The 17,194-nt window shown below is 44.9% G+C and overlaps 1 protein-coding gene across 5 annotated transcripts in view; it reads right to left on the reverse strand.

The window, feature by feature from the left end:
- Nucleotides 1-805: 805 nt before the first annotated feature.
- The window catches only part of GPAM (glycerol-3-phosphate acyltransferase, mitochondrial), a 33,713-nt gene continuing 17,324 nt past the window's right edge, over nucleotides 806-17,194 (reverse strand). For 4 of the 5 annotated variants that reach the window (XM_011231976.3, XM_011231982.3, XM_011231980.3 and 1 more), the window contains exons 11-21: nucleotides 16,220-16,333; nucleotides 14,851-14,936; nucleotides 14,007-14,119; nucleotides 12,468-12,538; nucleotides 11,136-11,400; nucleotides 10,444-10,586; nucleotides 8,642-8,719; nucleotides 7,869-8,009; nucleotides 6,413-6,602; nucleotides 5,138-5,196; nucleotides 806-4,476 (exon numbers count right to left, since the gene is read on the reverse strand). In XM_011231976.3, coding sequence (XP_011230278.1) covers nucleotides 4,360-4,476; nucleotides 5,138-5,196; nucleotides 6,413-6,602; nucleotides 7,869-8,009; nucleotides 8,642-8,719; nucleotides 10,444-10,586; nucleotides 11,136-11,400; nucleotides 12,468-12,538; nucleotides 14,007-14,119; nucleotides 14,851-14,936; nucleotides 16,220-16,333 — 1,377 coding nt within the window. In that variant the 3' untranslated portion in view covers nucleotides 806-4,359. The remainder of the gene's footprint in view (nucleotides 4,477-5,137; nucleotides 5,197-6,412; nucleotides 6,603-7,868; nucleotides 8,010-8,641; nucleotides 8,720-10,443; nucleotides 10,587-11,135; nucleotides 11,401-12,467; nucleotides 12,539-14,006; nucleotides 14,120-14,850; nucleotides 14,937-16,219; nucleotides 16,334-17,194) is intronic. The other variant, XM_034663282.1, reaches the window with a different exon arrangement.

Here is a 17,194-nt window from a genome sequence, read left to right on the forward strand (position 1 = left end):
CAAAATGAACATCCTCTTAGAGTGAGTGGTTGTAAAAAATGGAATTTGATATGATAAAGGGAAGGTCACATTTGGCCACCGCAAGAGAGCTGCTAATGCAAAGAAAGAAATGAATGCACCAAAGAGCAAGGACATAGTCCTGGCAACATCTTCCAGAGCAAACCAGAGGGGGCAAAGGACAAAGTTCAGATAGAGGGTCTAGTGGAGAACAGATGGGACGGTCTTGAATGTCAGGTTCGCAGGCATGTTGCGTACCCAAAGGACATGGACATCAGAGGGCATGCTCTTGAGATGGCTGCACTGAGTGATTTCAAAGGATCCACAGAAAATAGTCCTGTAAGGAAGTACTTGCTTTACTTGTCAAAAAAGTCAACTAATATTTTTTGAGTGAATATTATGAACTAGTGGAAAAAAGACCTAACACTTTAGTACATAAAAATATGACAGAAGCACCAAGTTTAAAGGAATCTTTATAGGAACTCAAAGTGTATCTCTGTAATGTGAATATTTACTAAGGAGAGCAAATGCTTGATCAAAGTTGGAGAGCTACGGATCAGTAATAAAACCATGCACTGCAGGCTCATACATTTACATAAGATTATTTCCTACAAGCATTTTAATAAAGTTCTATGTAAAGTCAAACAAGAATAATTGTTTGTCTAAGAAATTACGTCGGGAACTATTAACTACAAATGCAAGACATCAAGAATATATTCATTGTTTGGTTTATTAAAACAAAACTACACTTCTGTGCTTCTTACAATACATTAACGGGCATAAAAATCAATCAACGTTTCCAAGTAAGTTTCACTAACAAAATCACGCTTTATTTCACAGTACTTTATAGTAATTCTTTTTACAACAATTTAACATTTCTTTGTACAACAGGAAAATAACACCTTCCATCAAGGCATTTCAGAGATTCAGATGTTTAGAAATAAAGTCAAAATTCTGTCAAATGCAATCATTAGTTAGTATTAAACTAGAACGCCAGATGCCAAGTCTCAAGTTCCTAAAAAGAGTGTTTTAAAAAACAGATTTACATCCAAATTAAGTCTTATAAACTTCAATGATAGGTCTTATCATTTCTAAACACTAGAACTATCTGTGGATAAAAATCTGCATTCAGTTGTGAATATTTTCTTCTAGATCTGTATTAAAATTTTAATTATTTACCCCAGTTAATCCTTGTGTTAATTACTTTCAGGGAAAAACCCAGGATCATGGACGGCTGATCTCTCCATCAAAGGAAAGAGACCTGACCTCCTATATTACAGTTTTCTGTGCTTATCATCTCCAGGGGGGGAAACATACATCCACTAACTATAACAGGTGATCGTACAAAATGCCTGCAAATTCTGCCTCCCTGCCGTCTTGTTTTGTCCCCTTACAGAACTATCGAACGTAGCGCTTCCCAAAATGTTTTCCATGGCATACTAGTGAGAGGTTCATAGGGACGCCAAGGAGGAAAGAGGTCCTGGGGTCACAACAGTTGGGAAACGCTGGGTTAAACAGGCTTGGGCCTGGCACGCCCTGAGCCTACACCGAGCTAGAGCACGCTGTATCTAAAAAAGAGGGTCCATGTACACATTTACCAGCAACACGTCTTCTACAAGACACCTGTGAACACCTCACAGAACACTGAGGTTCCATGGAGAACCACGGGAAATGCTTTTCCCCTTCAGGTGCCGGGAAGTTCCACACTCTGTGTCTACATTTCGTGGCAATACCTGATGTATTTTCTCCACTCATCCTCATGACTTCGAGAGACTGAACAGATCTGAGAAGGAGGACTTGGGAGTACTTTCTCTTTTACTAGTTCTACACGTCTCACACGAGTTCCTTCCCTTTGCTTTTCTTGAAATTTAAGGGAGCAAAAAATCCTTCCTCTTTTCTGAAATCACTTAGGACATTCTCGGTTGGAAAGCGTGCAGATTCATAGTGCTTATTATTGGATTTTGTTTGTTTTTTAATTTGACTCACAGTCTTCCCCTGGAGGGCATGCATTTCAGTTTTACAGAAATGCAGTAGAGTAAACTGTAATAAATTATTTACAAGCACCTAGTTTGTATAATCTTAACATGGAAGCCATTCGCTTTTGGAAAACAGTGAGAATAAATCTTTAAGCAAAACAGTGCTAACTGGAAGCCTTACTGTGATGATGTATGTTTTTTTCAGTAATGAGGCACTGAAGAATGAGTTGTGCTAAAATTAACTCAGGGTCAGCTTGTCTGGATGAGCATAACTTTGGTTGAGATTTTTCTTCCTTAAAAAAGGTTTTCAAAGCACCAGTTAATTACAAAAAGCATGCATATTTATTCTCACAGTGAGTGAAGTTGCAAGAGAGCTAGCAAATCATACATTGCATTCCCCAAAGCATCTGATTATATTTCTAGAAAACGAACCAACGGAAAAGGAAAATAAAGCCAGGGAAGCCACTGTTCCCTGCTCAGGCTGGCAAAGCGGCAGCTCTTAGCAGAAGTCACAGGTGGGACAGCACAGACCACTCGAAATCAGTCCCAACCTTGACTTCCCAGGTAGCTAAGAGAGAACGTGAGCAACCCATGATCTGTAATCTAGAGGGAGAATGAGAGAGATTAGTGTAGTGACTGCCCGCCCAGGAAAGGAACACCCCCGGGGATAAATAAGTCTCCCTGGGTGTTCCCCCACATGCACAGCTCCAGCCAATAGAAGAAGTGTTCCTCTGTCCCCCCCCGTCTGTGCAATGGAGGGATACCAGGCAGAGACCCTGCTCCACACCAGGGCCGTGACAACACTGACAGTGGCTTAAGGGTATGTGAATTCCTATAAAGAACAAATAGATTTTAAACATGGAATTTGAGAAGACTGGAAAAAGCTCATACCAGCTCAGCATTATTGCTATGAGTTTCAGACGAGATCCTTCATATGACGTGATACCACTCAGTTCCCGACAGACACAGGATATCCATGAGATACCATTAGTGTTTCAAGTCCAAGCTTATAAAAGTACAAACTTAATTCTCAGTACTTTCCATTCAAAGACTATACACAATATTCATCAGGAAAAATTCCTAATTCCGTAATAACCGTGGAGAGAAGGAATAAGCTGTTAGAAAATGTTTCAATATCACATGATCTTTATGAAATCACCATAATTACAATGAACAGTTATGCCCCCTGCTCATAAGAAGGCACGTACCCATTATGAACGGACAATTTTTCATAATAATTTGCCACTATGTGGCATTGGGTTTAGGCATGTAACCCATACACGTTTTTAGAAAACCATGGTTTTTCCTCACAGCTAAGAATCACGAACTGCCTCCAACCACTGAGCAGTCGACAGGGCTACCACCCACGTGGCACACGGCTGTACGCCACACAATTTGAGAGGGCCCCAGTCACACAGACTGGCTGCAGGGTGCAACCTGTACACGGTACGTGAGAGCCCCGGGTCAGCAGCCTCTAGCCACAGCACTTCCCACTCACGCAGTCTACCGAGAACCTCCCAGAAACCGCTGTACCTGTGAGAGGCAGGTGCCACCTGAGGGGCGCGAAGGGGTACAGACATGAAACAGGAGTCGCTCCTAAATACTTGCTGGTCATTTAAAACTCAACGGCACTTTTTTATATGAGCAAAAGTTCAAAGTCTGTGTTCTGGCCAAATTTACCTCCTGATGTTAACTGTTTGATCCCATTAGCTCTATTTCTGACCTAAACTAATATTGTGTTTTCAGGTAGCTCTTCAAACACTTTCTAAATCTGACTGCAAAGGACAGCACAGTGATACCTGGATGTGATACAGATCAGCCCATTCGTTTGTAAAGCACTTTGGGATGAAAGGTGTCCCCTTTAAAATTTAGCTACTATTGACAAAGATAAAACTAAAAAAACAAAACAAAACAAAAAAACAGTGAACGGATGACTCAATTATGTTTAAAGGAAGCATTAACCGTTAATCAGAAAATATACCGACAAATTATCTGACAGTATTAAGTGTGCTACATAAGATTCGGTTCTAGAATGAATCTACATTTTTGTGCCCATCACAGTAACTTAGTCCTTAACGGTTATACTTACAAGGGAAATCTTTGATAAACATCAAAATAATTTTTTGAGATTTCACTGTGTCATCTACCGACGACGAGTTGCAAGCGGAGGCCAGGGGCCCCCAAGCGCCACACGGACACCGCCGTGTCATCTCGGAGTAGGGGTAAGCACAGCCCCGTGGGGGGGAAGGCACTTGTCTTCCAGCACGTCACAGCAGGACAGGGCAGGCCTGCCCACACTCCGGCACCTTCAGCTCGCGAGCCAGAGGCCGGAGCCCGCGAGGGACTCGTCCGAGGCCCCCCACTTGCCAGAGGTCCTAGGAGTGACCTATAGCACCACGAAACTCAGAATGTACTCGAGGAGCTTTTGCCGGTTGCCCTGAGGTAGAAACGTGCTGCTGAGTTCTAAAACAGACACTCTCTTTTGTTTGGTCTCTTTGAAAACCTAGAGAGAAAGTTCAAATTAAAGACAAACCAAAACAAGAAGGTATTTCTGTCCCCAACCCTGACCTGTGTTCTAGGCCCCAAAAGGCAGTCAAGACACGTAAAACAATATCCTGGCTTTAAGTAAACAGACGTGTGGGTGTTCATCAGTAGGGTAATGGATGCAGGTATGGGGTTTTTTGGGTAGAGTCCAATCAGTGTACTATACTTTAAAACCTGTGTTAGAATAAAGTCACAGAGTCCCTCACAAAGGCCATTAGTACCTCCACGGAATTCCCATCCCACATGACACATGGAGTACAGTACACGGGAGGAAACTTCCAGCAATACCAGTAGAAACACAGTAACTGAAAATCATATGGCATAACATCCCTGCCAAAAACTGCAGTAACATGTTGAAACACACTGCCACCTGTTATATGTAAACGGTTTGGGGATGAAGGTGAAAACCAGGACAATTCTGGAACATTCAAACAAATCTGTATTGATGGGCCTCACCTTCAACATGCCTGTCCCCTTCCCAATCCCCAGAAATGTGTTCATGATCAGTCCAGCAGAAACTGCTTTCTCAGGGCCCACCCCAAATGCAGGTGGCTCAAACCAGATCTGAGCAGAAACAGAAGCTAACACATGCCTTCCTACCATAAGCGGTGGGTACTCACCCCGATATCCTTAAACATTTTCACAGCATTCTTCACAAGGCAGTACGTGGCACTCTCAGCTGCAGAGAAAGGATAAAATCTTGTCAAAAGCTGAGGCCCGGCAAACACGAAAACCCCAATATCCACAGTAAGAAAGTGTAGGAGGCCCTGGAGAGGGTTTGAGCAAGTCAGCAGACTGGGGTCAGACTGGGGTCAAGCTCCACTCTGGCCACTGGCAGCCTGGGAGGTCTCAAAGGATTTGCTGTTTTTCTTTAAACCTATTTTGTCATCTTTTAAGGCAAAAAGAGCAAGAAGAAAAGAGAGAGAGGAAGGGAGGGAACGAGAGAAAGGAAGAGAAGGAGAAACACCTACAACATCCATCTTGAAGGGTTTTTAGAGAAGCAAACAAGACAGTGGGTAGAAATTCTGTTCAACTGCACAGTGATGCACAGACAAGTCCTGTATCAGTGCAACCGGAAAGAGCACAAATCCAGAGGTCAGAAAATAAGTGTTGAACCCAGTGTATGCATTAACTAGCTATGTAATCTACGATAGTTTCCTCATCTGTAAGGTGGGTGGCTCTATCTCCAGATGTCTATCTAGAACTATATAGGTCTATTTATGGAGAGACGTCTAGAGAGATTATCTCGAGAGCCCTTCTGGCTCTAAAAAGTCTGGACTCCCAGCAGTTTCAGTCTTAAGCCATCACTGTAGAAAACACTGCCCCCACCACAGTCGCACCTCTCGTCATGCAGACATGACTGAGCACTGGCCGGAGGCGAGCCCCGGAAACACGCCGCTGCCGGACTGCAGACCGGCACGCCCCCCAGGAACGATGCGCGGGGCCCACGGAGGCTCTGACGGGCAGCTCTAGGCCTACGTGCCGCCCAGCGTAAATGAGCGAAAGCCCGCGCCCACACGCTCAAACGTGTTCGGGGCAACACTAGTCACTGCAGCTCTCAAGTGCAGACACCCCGACTATCCCTCAGTGATGGACACAATAAAATGCAGTAAATATTTATACGGGGGAACCCCATGAAGCAACAAGAGTAAACAAACAACCACGAGGACGAACACGGAGGACTCTCACTTATAACGTGCAGTAGAAAAGCCACACACAAGAGTACATAACTGTATCGTTCCACTTAGAGAACATCCTGAAACAGGTAACAACAGGATCTATAAGTTAGAGGTCAGGATAATTCTGCATTTTTTCCCAACGGTCTACAGGTAGCGGATTCCCGTAATCAACAAAGGCGGAGCTTTTCCGAGCAGCGCAAGCAGGGACAGGCCTACCGTATACGGCAACGCTTCGCTCCGTTCTGGTGACCAGGTACTTGTGCAACTTCTGCAGATACTCAGGCTCGGGAACCGGACCGCTGAAGTTGTGCACGAAGATGGCGGCGGAGCTGTAGGCCTCCAGCAAAGGCCCGAGAAGCCTCTGTAAGAAGGTGATGAACTGCTGGTGCTCCTTGGACTGGCTCACCTGGGACAGCAAGGGCAGGGGATGGGTCACGGAGAAGGGAGAGAACACGCAGGCTGACACGCAACGTCCTCAGAGCCGTCAGTGGCGCAGGCGGCCCCCGGCGGGAGCAGCCCCCCACTCCAGGGACACAGACCCTCTGCTGAAAAGGACTCCGGCTTCGAAATGCGTTCTTTATCTGAGTCATTGTTTTCTACAGTATTTGAAGTTTGCACTCACTGAACAGCTCCCTGGAAAGAAACTGGCCTACCTGAATGACATAGCATCATCACTGAACATAGCTGGTCCCAGGGCTGGACCCTCCTGGGTTTCGCTCAAGTGTGAAAGAGGGCATGTGCCAAGACCACCAAGGTCAGCTCAGTCCTCCCCAGCCCTCACCTCCTGCCACCCCCCACGGCCTTTGGCCCACAGGCTGGCACCGTGGGGAGTGACAGTAGTGGTGATAGGGAGCTGGGTGGCACAGGGCGCTCTAACTGCCCCCACCCAAATCAGGCACGCTCGGCTCAGACCCTCTGCAGGGTGGCAGCAAGGTCACTGCCCCATCTCACAGCTGATCACACCCAAAAAGGCCAGGTGGACTCTCCAGAAGTGACTCGTCCTGAGGCTCTGTGTGTGTGTGTGTGTGTGTGTGTGTGTGTGTATCCGGGCTATTATACAGTCATCCAGTTAAGGTAGTTGGGAAAAATGGGTCATTATCAACTTATAAAATTATAAATCAGGGACAATCAATCTTTTAAAAAATCTAAAGTTTCTCCTATGATGGGATTTGTTTTAATTCAAGGCAAAGGGCTCAACGTATGAAATTTGAGGAGGGCTGGCAAGACCGAGCATGCCTCCGAAATAGCCACCGGCCGTGGCAGCTGAGGAGCGATCCCTGCACCATCCTGACCCGGCGCGGCCCGGCCTTGCTGATGACTGAACACAGTCCTGCCTCTTCAGGAGGGAGCACAGGTGTGGGGAAACAGGTTTGTGCCCCGGGCACTCTACTGGCGGGGTCGGGAAGGGTCTCACTCATGGTGGTGTTCATCTTCCCAATTTGCACTTTTGTTTTCTTTGCCACCACCTGCGCCCAAACTGAGCAACTGGGGGTATTCGCTCACCTCAAACATCTGAGTGTGTTTATTGGGCAGAAAGGACCGCAGCTGGTCTGTGGGTGCCAGAAATGTCACCACGTCTACAGAGGCTCAGTTTCTAAGAAGCTCATTAACTAGGGCGACATAAACCTCAACTCCTCCCTGTAACGTCCGCCAGAATTCTCCACCGAAGTACCTTCAGGTAGCAATCTCGCTGCTCCTCACCAAAGTCACTGTCTTCATCTTCTTCGTCACTCCTCCAAGACAAAGGCTCAGGAAGCTTCTTGTCCCACTGCTGCTCAGCAAGACCAGGACTAATATCTTCCTGGTCATCTTGCTAGGCCAAAGAGATGGCGAACAGGAAATAAACATGCATGGGCACATGGACCTCTGCGTGGCTGGAGGTCAGGCGAGCAGCCCCTCTCCCTGCCTCCCTACTCTCTGTTAGCCGTTCACGCTGTCAACCCACCTCCAGTTCCAAACTCAGAGTCACTCGGGAAACAGAGGAGAAGGAAAGAAGGAAAGAAAGAGGTAGTGGGGGGAAGCTACCAGACAGAACAGATAAAGACACCCTCACCTCCTCTAAACTAATATCTATTTTCCCAGGCCATACCCGCTACACTAAATCGACAAAAATTAAAATCTCAAAAGAGAAAAATGCACGTGTGCAAGCTACAAGCACACGAATATGTAAAACATCTCCTCTTGGAATGAAAACTTTGGGGTGTCATGGAGTCAAGATATGTTCTAGACAACACCAGTTACACAAAGGAAACCAAAATATTAAAAACAATCCCAAAAGATGTTTACTCTTCCTATTCTTACTTTTCTCTTCATGTGGCCTTGACTACATATCAAATGTAATTATTGGCTAAAATAATCAGTTGCAACACTGGTTAAAATAATTGGTAGGAAAGATAAGGAAGAGCAAACTAAATAAAGGCAAATGAAGGAAAGCATTCCTCTTACCTCTGCCACTACGAGAATGCCATACTGGATAAACCTTCCTACTGTTTCATGGCAAATTTGGTAAAACGTCTGGCAGGGCTGAAAAGAAAAGGCATTTAAATATAAATGTCACTGACCTTTTCTTTTTTAAGATTTTATTTATTTGAGAGAGAAACAAAGCATGAGTGGGGGCAGGGAGAGGCAAAGAGAGATGGAGAAGCAGGCTCCCTGCTGAGCAGGGTGCCCGACATGGGGCTCGATCCCATGGTCCTGGGATCATGACCTGAGCCAAAGACAGATGCTTAATGGACTGAGCCACCCAGGCGCCCTGTCACTGACCTTTTTATAGACCGAAAACACTGTACGAGGTAATGCCCAAATGCTTCCATATCAACTACCTGGTTCTACTGCGCAAGTCCAAAGATTCCCCAGGCCCACCCTCCTGATAAATGCATGGTCAAGGGCAACGCCCAAGAAGAGCCCTTGTGTGTCTGGCAGAGCACCCAGTGCGGCACCACCCGCACAGGCGCCCCGAGCACAGTCTCTCCCACAGCGGAGCAAGTCCTCAGAAGGGCTGCTCGTCAGGCCCCTACCACCAATTTCTTTTCCTTCATAAGACAATTTCTCTGCAGGGGCGCCTGGGTGGCACAGCGGTTAAGCGGATGCCTTCGGCTCAGGGCGTGATCCCAGCGTTATGGGATCGAGCCCCACGTCAGGCTCCTCTGCTGTGAGCCTGCTTCTTCCTCTCCCACTCCCCCTGCTTGTGTTCCCTCTCTCACTGGCTGTCTCTATCTCTGTCAAATAAATAAATAAAATCTTTAAAAAAAAAAAAAGGAAGTCAGAATGAAGATGACCTCTTTGGGGTGGAAGGGGCCATTGGTATAGACTGGGAAAGAGAACAAGAGAAACTTCTAGTAAGCTGAAAACTTCTAAATCTTAATCAGGGGCATGCTTACATAAGTGTATACGTATTTTAAAAAGCATCAGTGTATACACTTGATAGCACATATAATCACGTTTCTGTGTATTAATTCTAAACAATTAAAAAATAGTAACATAGAGGTGGTACAGGAGGAAACAAATATTCAAGTAACTCAAAAATGACCCAGGAAAAGGACAAGGTCAATCTTGGGAGCTCTATCCACCCATCCCAACTCACCCTGCGCCCCAAGGTTCATGCAAAACAGATTCCCCAACAGGGCAACAATATACCATAGGCAAAGAACGCCGTGGAGGACCATATTCACAATACAGGTACGCACAAATGTCCCAGGACACATTCCAATAAGTGAGAGTATTAGACTTCAAACAGAATATGAAGACTATTTGCTGATGATTTTGAGGAAAAAGAATGTATTGCTTAATACGTATTTTATGCCTCATTCCGAGTGTCTAAAAGTGCTGGTATATAACATAAACGCTCATCAGTCCTGCTGGGCCTTAGTTTTCCCATTTGTCAAATGACAAGGGGTTGAACAGACGTTTTTAAGACTGTTTCTGGCTCTTATCCTCTGGGCCTGTTAATTATTTACAAGCCTCTGACCCAGTGCCTTATGCACAATAAGAGCTCAGTAACTTTGGATCTGACTCACGGAGAATGTTGAGCAACCTGTCCTATCACGCCTCATAACTACATGATGGGTTCACTGGAGCAGTGACCCCAGTAGCAAACAAGATAGCATACCGGCCTGAGACTCGGGGGGAGAATGTAAAGCTTCAATAACAGACCAAACATTCTCTGAGAGAAAAACAAAAGTGGCTTATGTTTCCATAAAAATTCTCAAGAAAAAGACAACAGGCAACACTGAAGAGTCTTCACTTACGAGCGATATGGTGCCTTCGTTGGACAGCAGGTAGCACAGGCTGGCGGCCTTCCGCACCAGCTGCTCCTGGCTGACCAAGCTGGGGGACGGCCCCGCAGGCCCTCCCGAGCCCCTCTTGTTCAGAACTGCGTAAAGGCTGCAGGCTGTGGAGAGAACAGCATCAGTGAAGCCGACAGCCTTACGGATCCAAGAAAAACTTCAACTGGCTCAGAAAACTTGGATTACCTTACTAGACCGTGAACACATCAAAAAGAATTATCTGCGTTCACTGGAGAAAACTGTTGAGTAAATCCCTTCAGGATTCACTCCTCATGATTCCATGTGATCCCACTCCATCCAACCCCTTCCTCAGGGGCTTCGGTCTCTCTGTTCCCTCTTCATCGCCTACACTCACTGTACTGCCATGCGCACATCTTGTCTCACTCAGGTTTCCAGCTCCTGACAGCAGAAAGCCTTCCCTCTCATCCTCAGTAGTAAGTGTAATACTATGCACACAGCAGTTCAGTAACTGCTCATTGATGGATAAATGTAAACGTGAGCTAGAGTGATACAGCAGATTATATTTCCATTTGAAAACTAAAACTATAGCAACACATCCCCTCCAACGAGGGGCTACCATCCAAATCAATAGACACCACCATGTGCTTTAGGCCCTTTCTCCCCCCACGAAGCTACTTCAGGGGAAGCCGCACCTATGATGGCCTCCATGATGAAGACATGGAGCACCCCATTGCTGTAGAAATTGAGTTCAAAGACTGACGGGACAGTTGTGCTGGGAGTAATAAAAAACTCATCGTTCCTGCTGGTGTGGGTGATTGTGACACAATTTCCCAGCAGCTGTATGGCGTGCATGACTACATCTTCGGAGTTTCCTGAGAAGCCCAGGTCAAAATCACGAGCCAGGACTTCCTCCTTCATCACAAAGAAGTCCTCCACCAATGTGGAGAGATCAATTCCCTGGAGAAACAGACAGAAATGGTCTCACGACAGTGGAAAACCTGCCTCCCAAAAGGCCATTCCGAGGATTTTATTTCTTGCCTTGGCTTTCCTGCAGCCCACTGTTTTGCCACAGAGAGAAAAGGGGCCAGAATATTAGGACGCAGGATGTCAGAAAACTGGTGAAAAAAGCTGGTCCTCCAGAAAGTCAAAATATTCACATCCAGAGAACGCTCTGGTCACAGCACATGACAGGAGCATGTAAGATCACAAAGGGCAGAAGAAGCCATCTAAAAGAAAGAAGTGCTCATGTTTCAGCAGTAATTCCCCCATTTTATTTTTTTTTAAATGACTTTATTTGAGAGTGAGAGAGAACAAGACAGCACAAGCAGGGAGAGGGAGAAGCAGACTCCCCGCGGAGCAGGGAGCCTGATATGGGGCTCAATCCCAGGACCCCAGGATCATGAGCTGAGCCGAAGGCAGCTGCTTAACCACCTGAGCCACTCAGGCGCCTCAATTTTCCTCATTTTAAATATTTATCTGACAACTACTTACTTGGTGCTTACATATATATGTGTGTGTGTGTGTAAGATGTGTGTACATAAGTAATATGTACATATATGTATGTATATCTATGTGTGTACACACACATACACACATAGGCACTATGTTTGGTGTTGAGAACATGACTGTGAATGGAACAGATGTGGTCTTTGCCATCACAGCACTTAGACGAGCGCATGAAGGGAGTGTGGCCCTAAATACAAGTCAAATAGCTGTCATCAGCTGTCAGAACACTTACTGCACGTCAACACAACAATATGCCTTCTTTACGTGAACTATGTTACTCAAAGAATGTCCTACTGTCATCTATGTTACGCAGTCTCAGAGTTTTTTTCACGTAGACTCCTTCCTCCATCGGATCTGTAAGCTCCTGTGGGCAGGGTGCTTGGCTTACTTTACTGCTCATCTCAGAAGCACAAGCCAGGCCTGGGCCATGTCCAGTGGCGAACAAGCATCTGAGCAGCTGCCCAGGCATTCCCACGCGCCACCTCCCCACCCTCCCGTAGGGGACACCGCACACCTACCTGCCTGTGTCTGTAGAGAAGCAGGCAGGCCACGATGTGTGTGGACATAATGGCACAGGACTTGCTAGCAGCTGGAAGGCAAACACAGAGCTTTAGGTTACCTTTTTTAAATACAGCTGGAAGTCTCTAAAAGTACGTAAATCTCAAATAGGAGTCTTTACAACTATAAATACCTCTACATCTACCACGTTTCCTGTAACTAGAATTTACCAAAAGGAAATGACAACATGACATCACGTTCCGGCCCACAGACCCTCATTAGAGATCACAAGCCTCACTAGCAGAATCCCGCCGAAGACAGCTCCGCTTCGCAAACAGGCCAGTGGAATTTAGTTACCGAATGGCCAACGGACACCTTCACGGAAATACCCAGACCCGAAGGAGAAGCCTGTCCTGGCAGTTCTACGGGGTCTCCCCCTTCTGCGCTTCTGGCTCCAGGCTCTGGCAGCTGCCCCTCTACTGCTCTCTCCTGCAGGCAGAGACGCCGTCACACCAGAGGTGCAGTGGGAGAAGGGGCAGATCTGAAGTCAGAAAATCTGGGCTCGAGTCTAATTTCTACACTGCCGAATTTCATAACTTGGGGGGAGACTAGTTCGAGCCCCGTGCCGCAGCTTCCTCATGGTAAGATGAAAATGCTGCCTCGTTCACTGGGCCGAGGAGGACACGACCCACCTGCCAGGTCCGAGGTACGGAGGGAGAGGACAGAAATACGTTTGTTTGAGAATTACTATAGTCCACAACCCAATACTCGGAATTTGTAGAAAATTAGAATCGTATAAATCAAATAAAAGAACATCTATGGAATAATCTGAAATTAACACACCGTGTGTGAATTTTCTGAGATGATAGTGAATTTGTGAATATTTCATTCACAGTTGGTGTTGTCTCCAGTGTTTAAAAAACGAAAAAAGTCATAGCCATTAAAAAGAATATTTATAAAGAGTTTTTTAAAAAACATGAATAAATATTTGTGTTACAAATGGAAAACAGCACAATACAAAACCATAAAATAACATTTTTAGAGACCAGACGGCCACATCCCTGGTTATCTGGGTAGAGAGACACAAACGGATGTGCTTAAGAAAGCACACCCCGACCTCCTGTGAAGCAGGAGTAGGAACAGCTGGAGCGGCAGGAGCGAGAGGAGGTGAGGAAGTCCCCACGACGGGGCCGCCGGAAGTGCTGAGGGTCCGGCCGGCCTGGGAGGGAGGCTCAGGGCACGGCAAGGAGAGCCCACCTGGGCTGCGCACCAAGGGGCCAGCCACTGCCATTGCCACAGGATTCTGAAGCAGTTCCTACGACAGGGCACATGTTGGCATCCAGGACTTCGAGAAAGCTAGCTCCGCGCGTAACTCACTCTGCTCTGGCTCACTCACGCTTGAATTAGCTGCGCACACCTGTGCCCCCGGACGAGCGCAGGACACGTGCGTAGGAGGCACCGGAAGGGAATCTAACTCCAGCAGATTCCACAGGCAGCGCGGTGCCCTGTGCCATGCTGAGTCTGAACGGCAGGACAAAAGGGTTTGGTATGGTACTTACTGAACAGAACATGCTCAGCCAGATTTGCAATCAGTCTCCTTCGTAAGGCTTCATCTGTTGCATTTCTGGACTCATTAACGGACGTGTCTGCACCTTCATCAGCATCGCTGGGTCTGAAAAGATTTTAATTAGACTCTACAACCACACTCTTTTCTAAGGAAACTACCTAGAACTAAGGTGTAAATGTCTTAAATACTTGCAATTACTACATATTCTAAATTTAAACCACAGATAGATGATTTCTATGCACTGTTTTCCTCCAAAATATACCTTATTTTATCTAAGACATTTTCCTGACCAAGAGATTTTATTAAGTTACGATTAAATAACCTATTGGTACATCACCTCCAAAATCTACTGGCTGAGAAAACTACATAAAACAAGATACCTCATTTTAAAACATTTCTAACATTTTGACACCTGAACACATTAGGGGAAGGGCTTAATATTTAATTTCTCTAAGTTACCATTCAACTTGGATTCTGGAAAACGTACACAGGAAAACTCTTTTATACGCTGCACTTACGTATAAGATGCATAACCTAAGCTACTACCAAAAGGAATTCAGTTCCAACATTCAAAAGCAGAAATCGGATAAGAACTCCTAGCTGATTCATACGATCAAAAAGATGTTATAACGCAAATAATCAAAAACCTCCAGACTAATATGAAAACGTGTCACTTCACTATCCTTTATCGGACCAAGAGAAAAATCACCCAAAGTGAGGAAGTGAAAATGAGAATGTGCACATTCTTCATAAACTTAACCTATTTTTCTGGGCAATGCCAGAAATAACAGATATTTGACAGTTTAGTTGGGATAAAAAATGTCCACAAATCTTACCGTAGAGGAAGTATAGCTGGTAACAACGCCTGTTCCAGGGAGAGGGGAGCAGATACAGGCTTCTGACGCTGGCTTTCTAAATATTCCTGGGGAGGAAGGGTGGATACAACGCAGTCATTAACTCTCATTGTCTTGCTTACATAAACATATATAAAATATAATTTGGTCTTCAAAAAGTAAAAAGGAAGTACTTTATAAAATGAGCCATGCTACAGGGCAGAAGTACTTTCTAGATCCTAAACTACCTTTGGAAGTGCAGGACGATGCCTAGAATTTTGGCAAGCATGAAATCCAAGGACTGATGATACAAAGGATGGGACAATGATGCTTAAGCAAAATTATGTATTTTTTAATTTAAATTAAAAAAAAAATTTTTTTAAGTAGGCTCCACGCCCAGCATGGGGCTTGAACTCATGACCCCAACATCAAGAGTTGCATGCTCTACCAACTGAGCTGGCCAGGCACCCCTTAAGCAAAATTATTTAAAAGTTAAAGGAAAACACTTAACTTTTCTCACATCTACACAAAATTATCTGACATTCCCAATGTTTTTATTAGTAATAATCAACACAACCATGCTTTTTAAAGGAAATCTGACAACCTAAGGGTCACATAATATTCAAAAGAATCTCAATCCAAAAGCGAATCATAACAATATGGAGAAATTGTGCAATCATTTTGAAAAAGATAAAGTGGTAACCATGACAAGGCTCCCTGAAGTGGAAAGCGTGCAAGGCCAGAAAGCATCTATATGGCAGTTGGGATCTTTAACGTAAAACTAAGAATGGAACAAAAGGAAAAGCAGGACCTCTGCTCCTTATCCCTGGGCTCCCGATTCCCTTACTCAAATCCTTCTCCTTCCCCTTCACCACTTTGAAAATTGTAGAAATTTAAAACTGCCAGGAACTCAGGAACCCACCAGCGCCAGGCTTCTGCACAAGAATGGCACTCTCCCTTTGCATGGGTGCGTGCTGGATTCCACTCAGTAGAACACCATCCTAGACTGTCGATTTTACCCAGATTTTTGGGGTTTTGCAAAATTTCCTCTAAAGGCAATTTTAAAACATAATATAAAATACCAGCATATATTATGAAGCAACATGCAGAATTCTCATGAACTAAAAAACAAACAATAGCAATAAATGTTGACCCTGGCATCTCCCAAAGACAGACATTTACTGTCCTCTGTCAACAGGCATACTTTGGTGGGAAAACGTAGGAACCGCCATTCTTGACATAGTCCTCATTTTACAAGAGAAGAAACCGTGCACACACGGAGAGGAGGCAGCAGAGGCACGACCAAAGCCCACATCTTCCGACACAGAGCTTGCCAACACTTTCACACTGCTTCATTCCAACAGATACTCACCTTTAAGGAAAATGGTTGTGCAAAATCCACTCTGACACATCCATAGTTTTTTCGTAACATTCTGATAACTCCTCTAGCTACACTCCAAAGGCTCTCATTCTTCTTAGGTTTTCCCTAAATTCCAATTTTGAAAGAAGAGCATGGTAAGAAATAAAGCTAACAGGTACTCTGTTATCCAAAAAATGCCACTTGAAGGAGGTACAGTGGGAAAAAGAATCTCCAGCAGACTCCCCACCAAGTGCAGAGCCTGACGCAGGGATCCATCTCACGAGCCTGAGATCATGACCTGAGTCGAAACCAAGACTCGCACGCTTAACCAACTGAGCCACCCAGGTATCCGCCATTTATTTTTTTTTTTATGTAAACTGGTGGTTTGTACTGAAAAGGACAACACTAAATAAAGAAGGAAAATACGTAGTCCTTGACGGAGACCTGTCATAAAATGTTTAGCATGCAAAGATGCTAAAAGATGTAATCCTTTTATTGGGAGAGGCAGTTTGGTCAATGAAAACCAGAACACCTAACACTAATTCACTTAGTATACTGCTTACGCCATTCACAAAAACACCACTGCAAATTACGGTACTGGCACAAAAATAAGACACATAGATCAATGGAACACAATAGAAAGTCCAGAAATTTACCCACAATTATTTGATCAATTACTCTTCAACAAAGGAGGCAAGAATATGCAATGGGAAAAAGGCTGTCCCTTCTACAAATGGTGTTGGGAAAACTGGACAGCTACATGCAAAAGAATGAAACTGTACCACTTTCTTACACCATACACAAACATAGACTCAAAATGGATTAAAGACCTAAATGTGAGACCTGAAACCATCAAAATCCCTGAGAGAGCACAGGCAGTAATTTCTCTGACACTGGCCATAATAACATTTTTCTAGGTATGTCTCGCAACAAGGGAAATAAAAGCAAAAATAAACTATTAGGACTACATGAAAATAAAAAGTTTCT

This window comes from Ailuropoda melanoleuca, chromosome 6, assembly GCF_002007445.2.
Source record: "Ailuropoda melanoleuca isolate Jingjing chromosome 6, ASM200744v2, whole genome shotgun sequence".
NCBI lineage: Eukaryota > Metazoa > Chordata > Mammalia > Carnivora > Ursidae > Ailuropoda > Ailuropoda melanoleuca.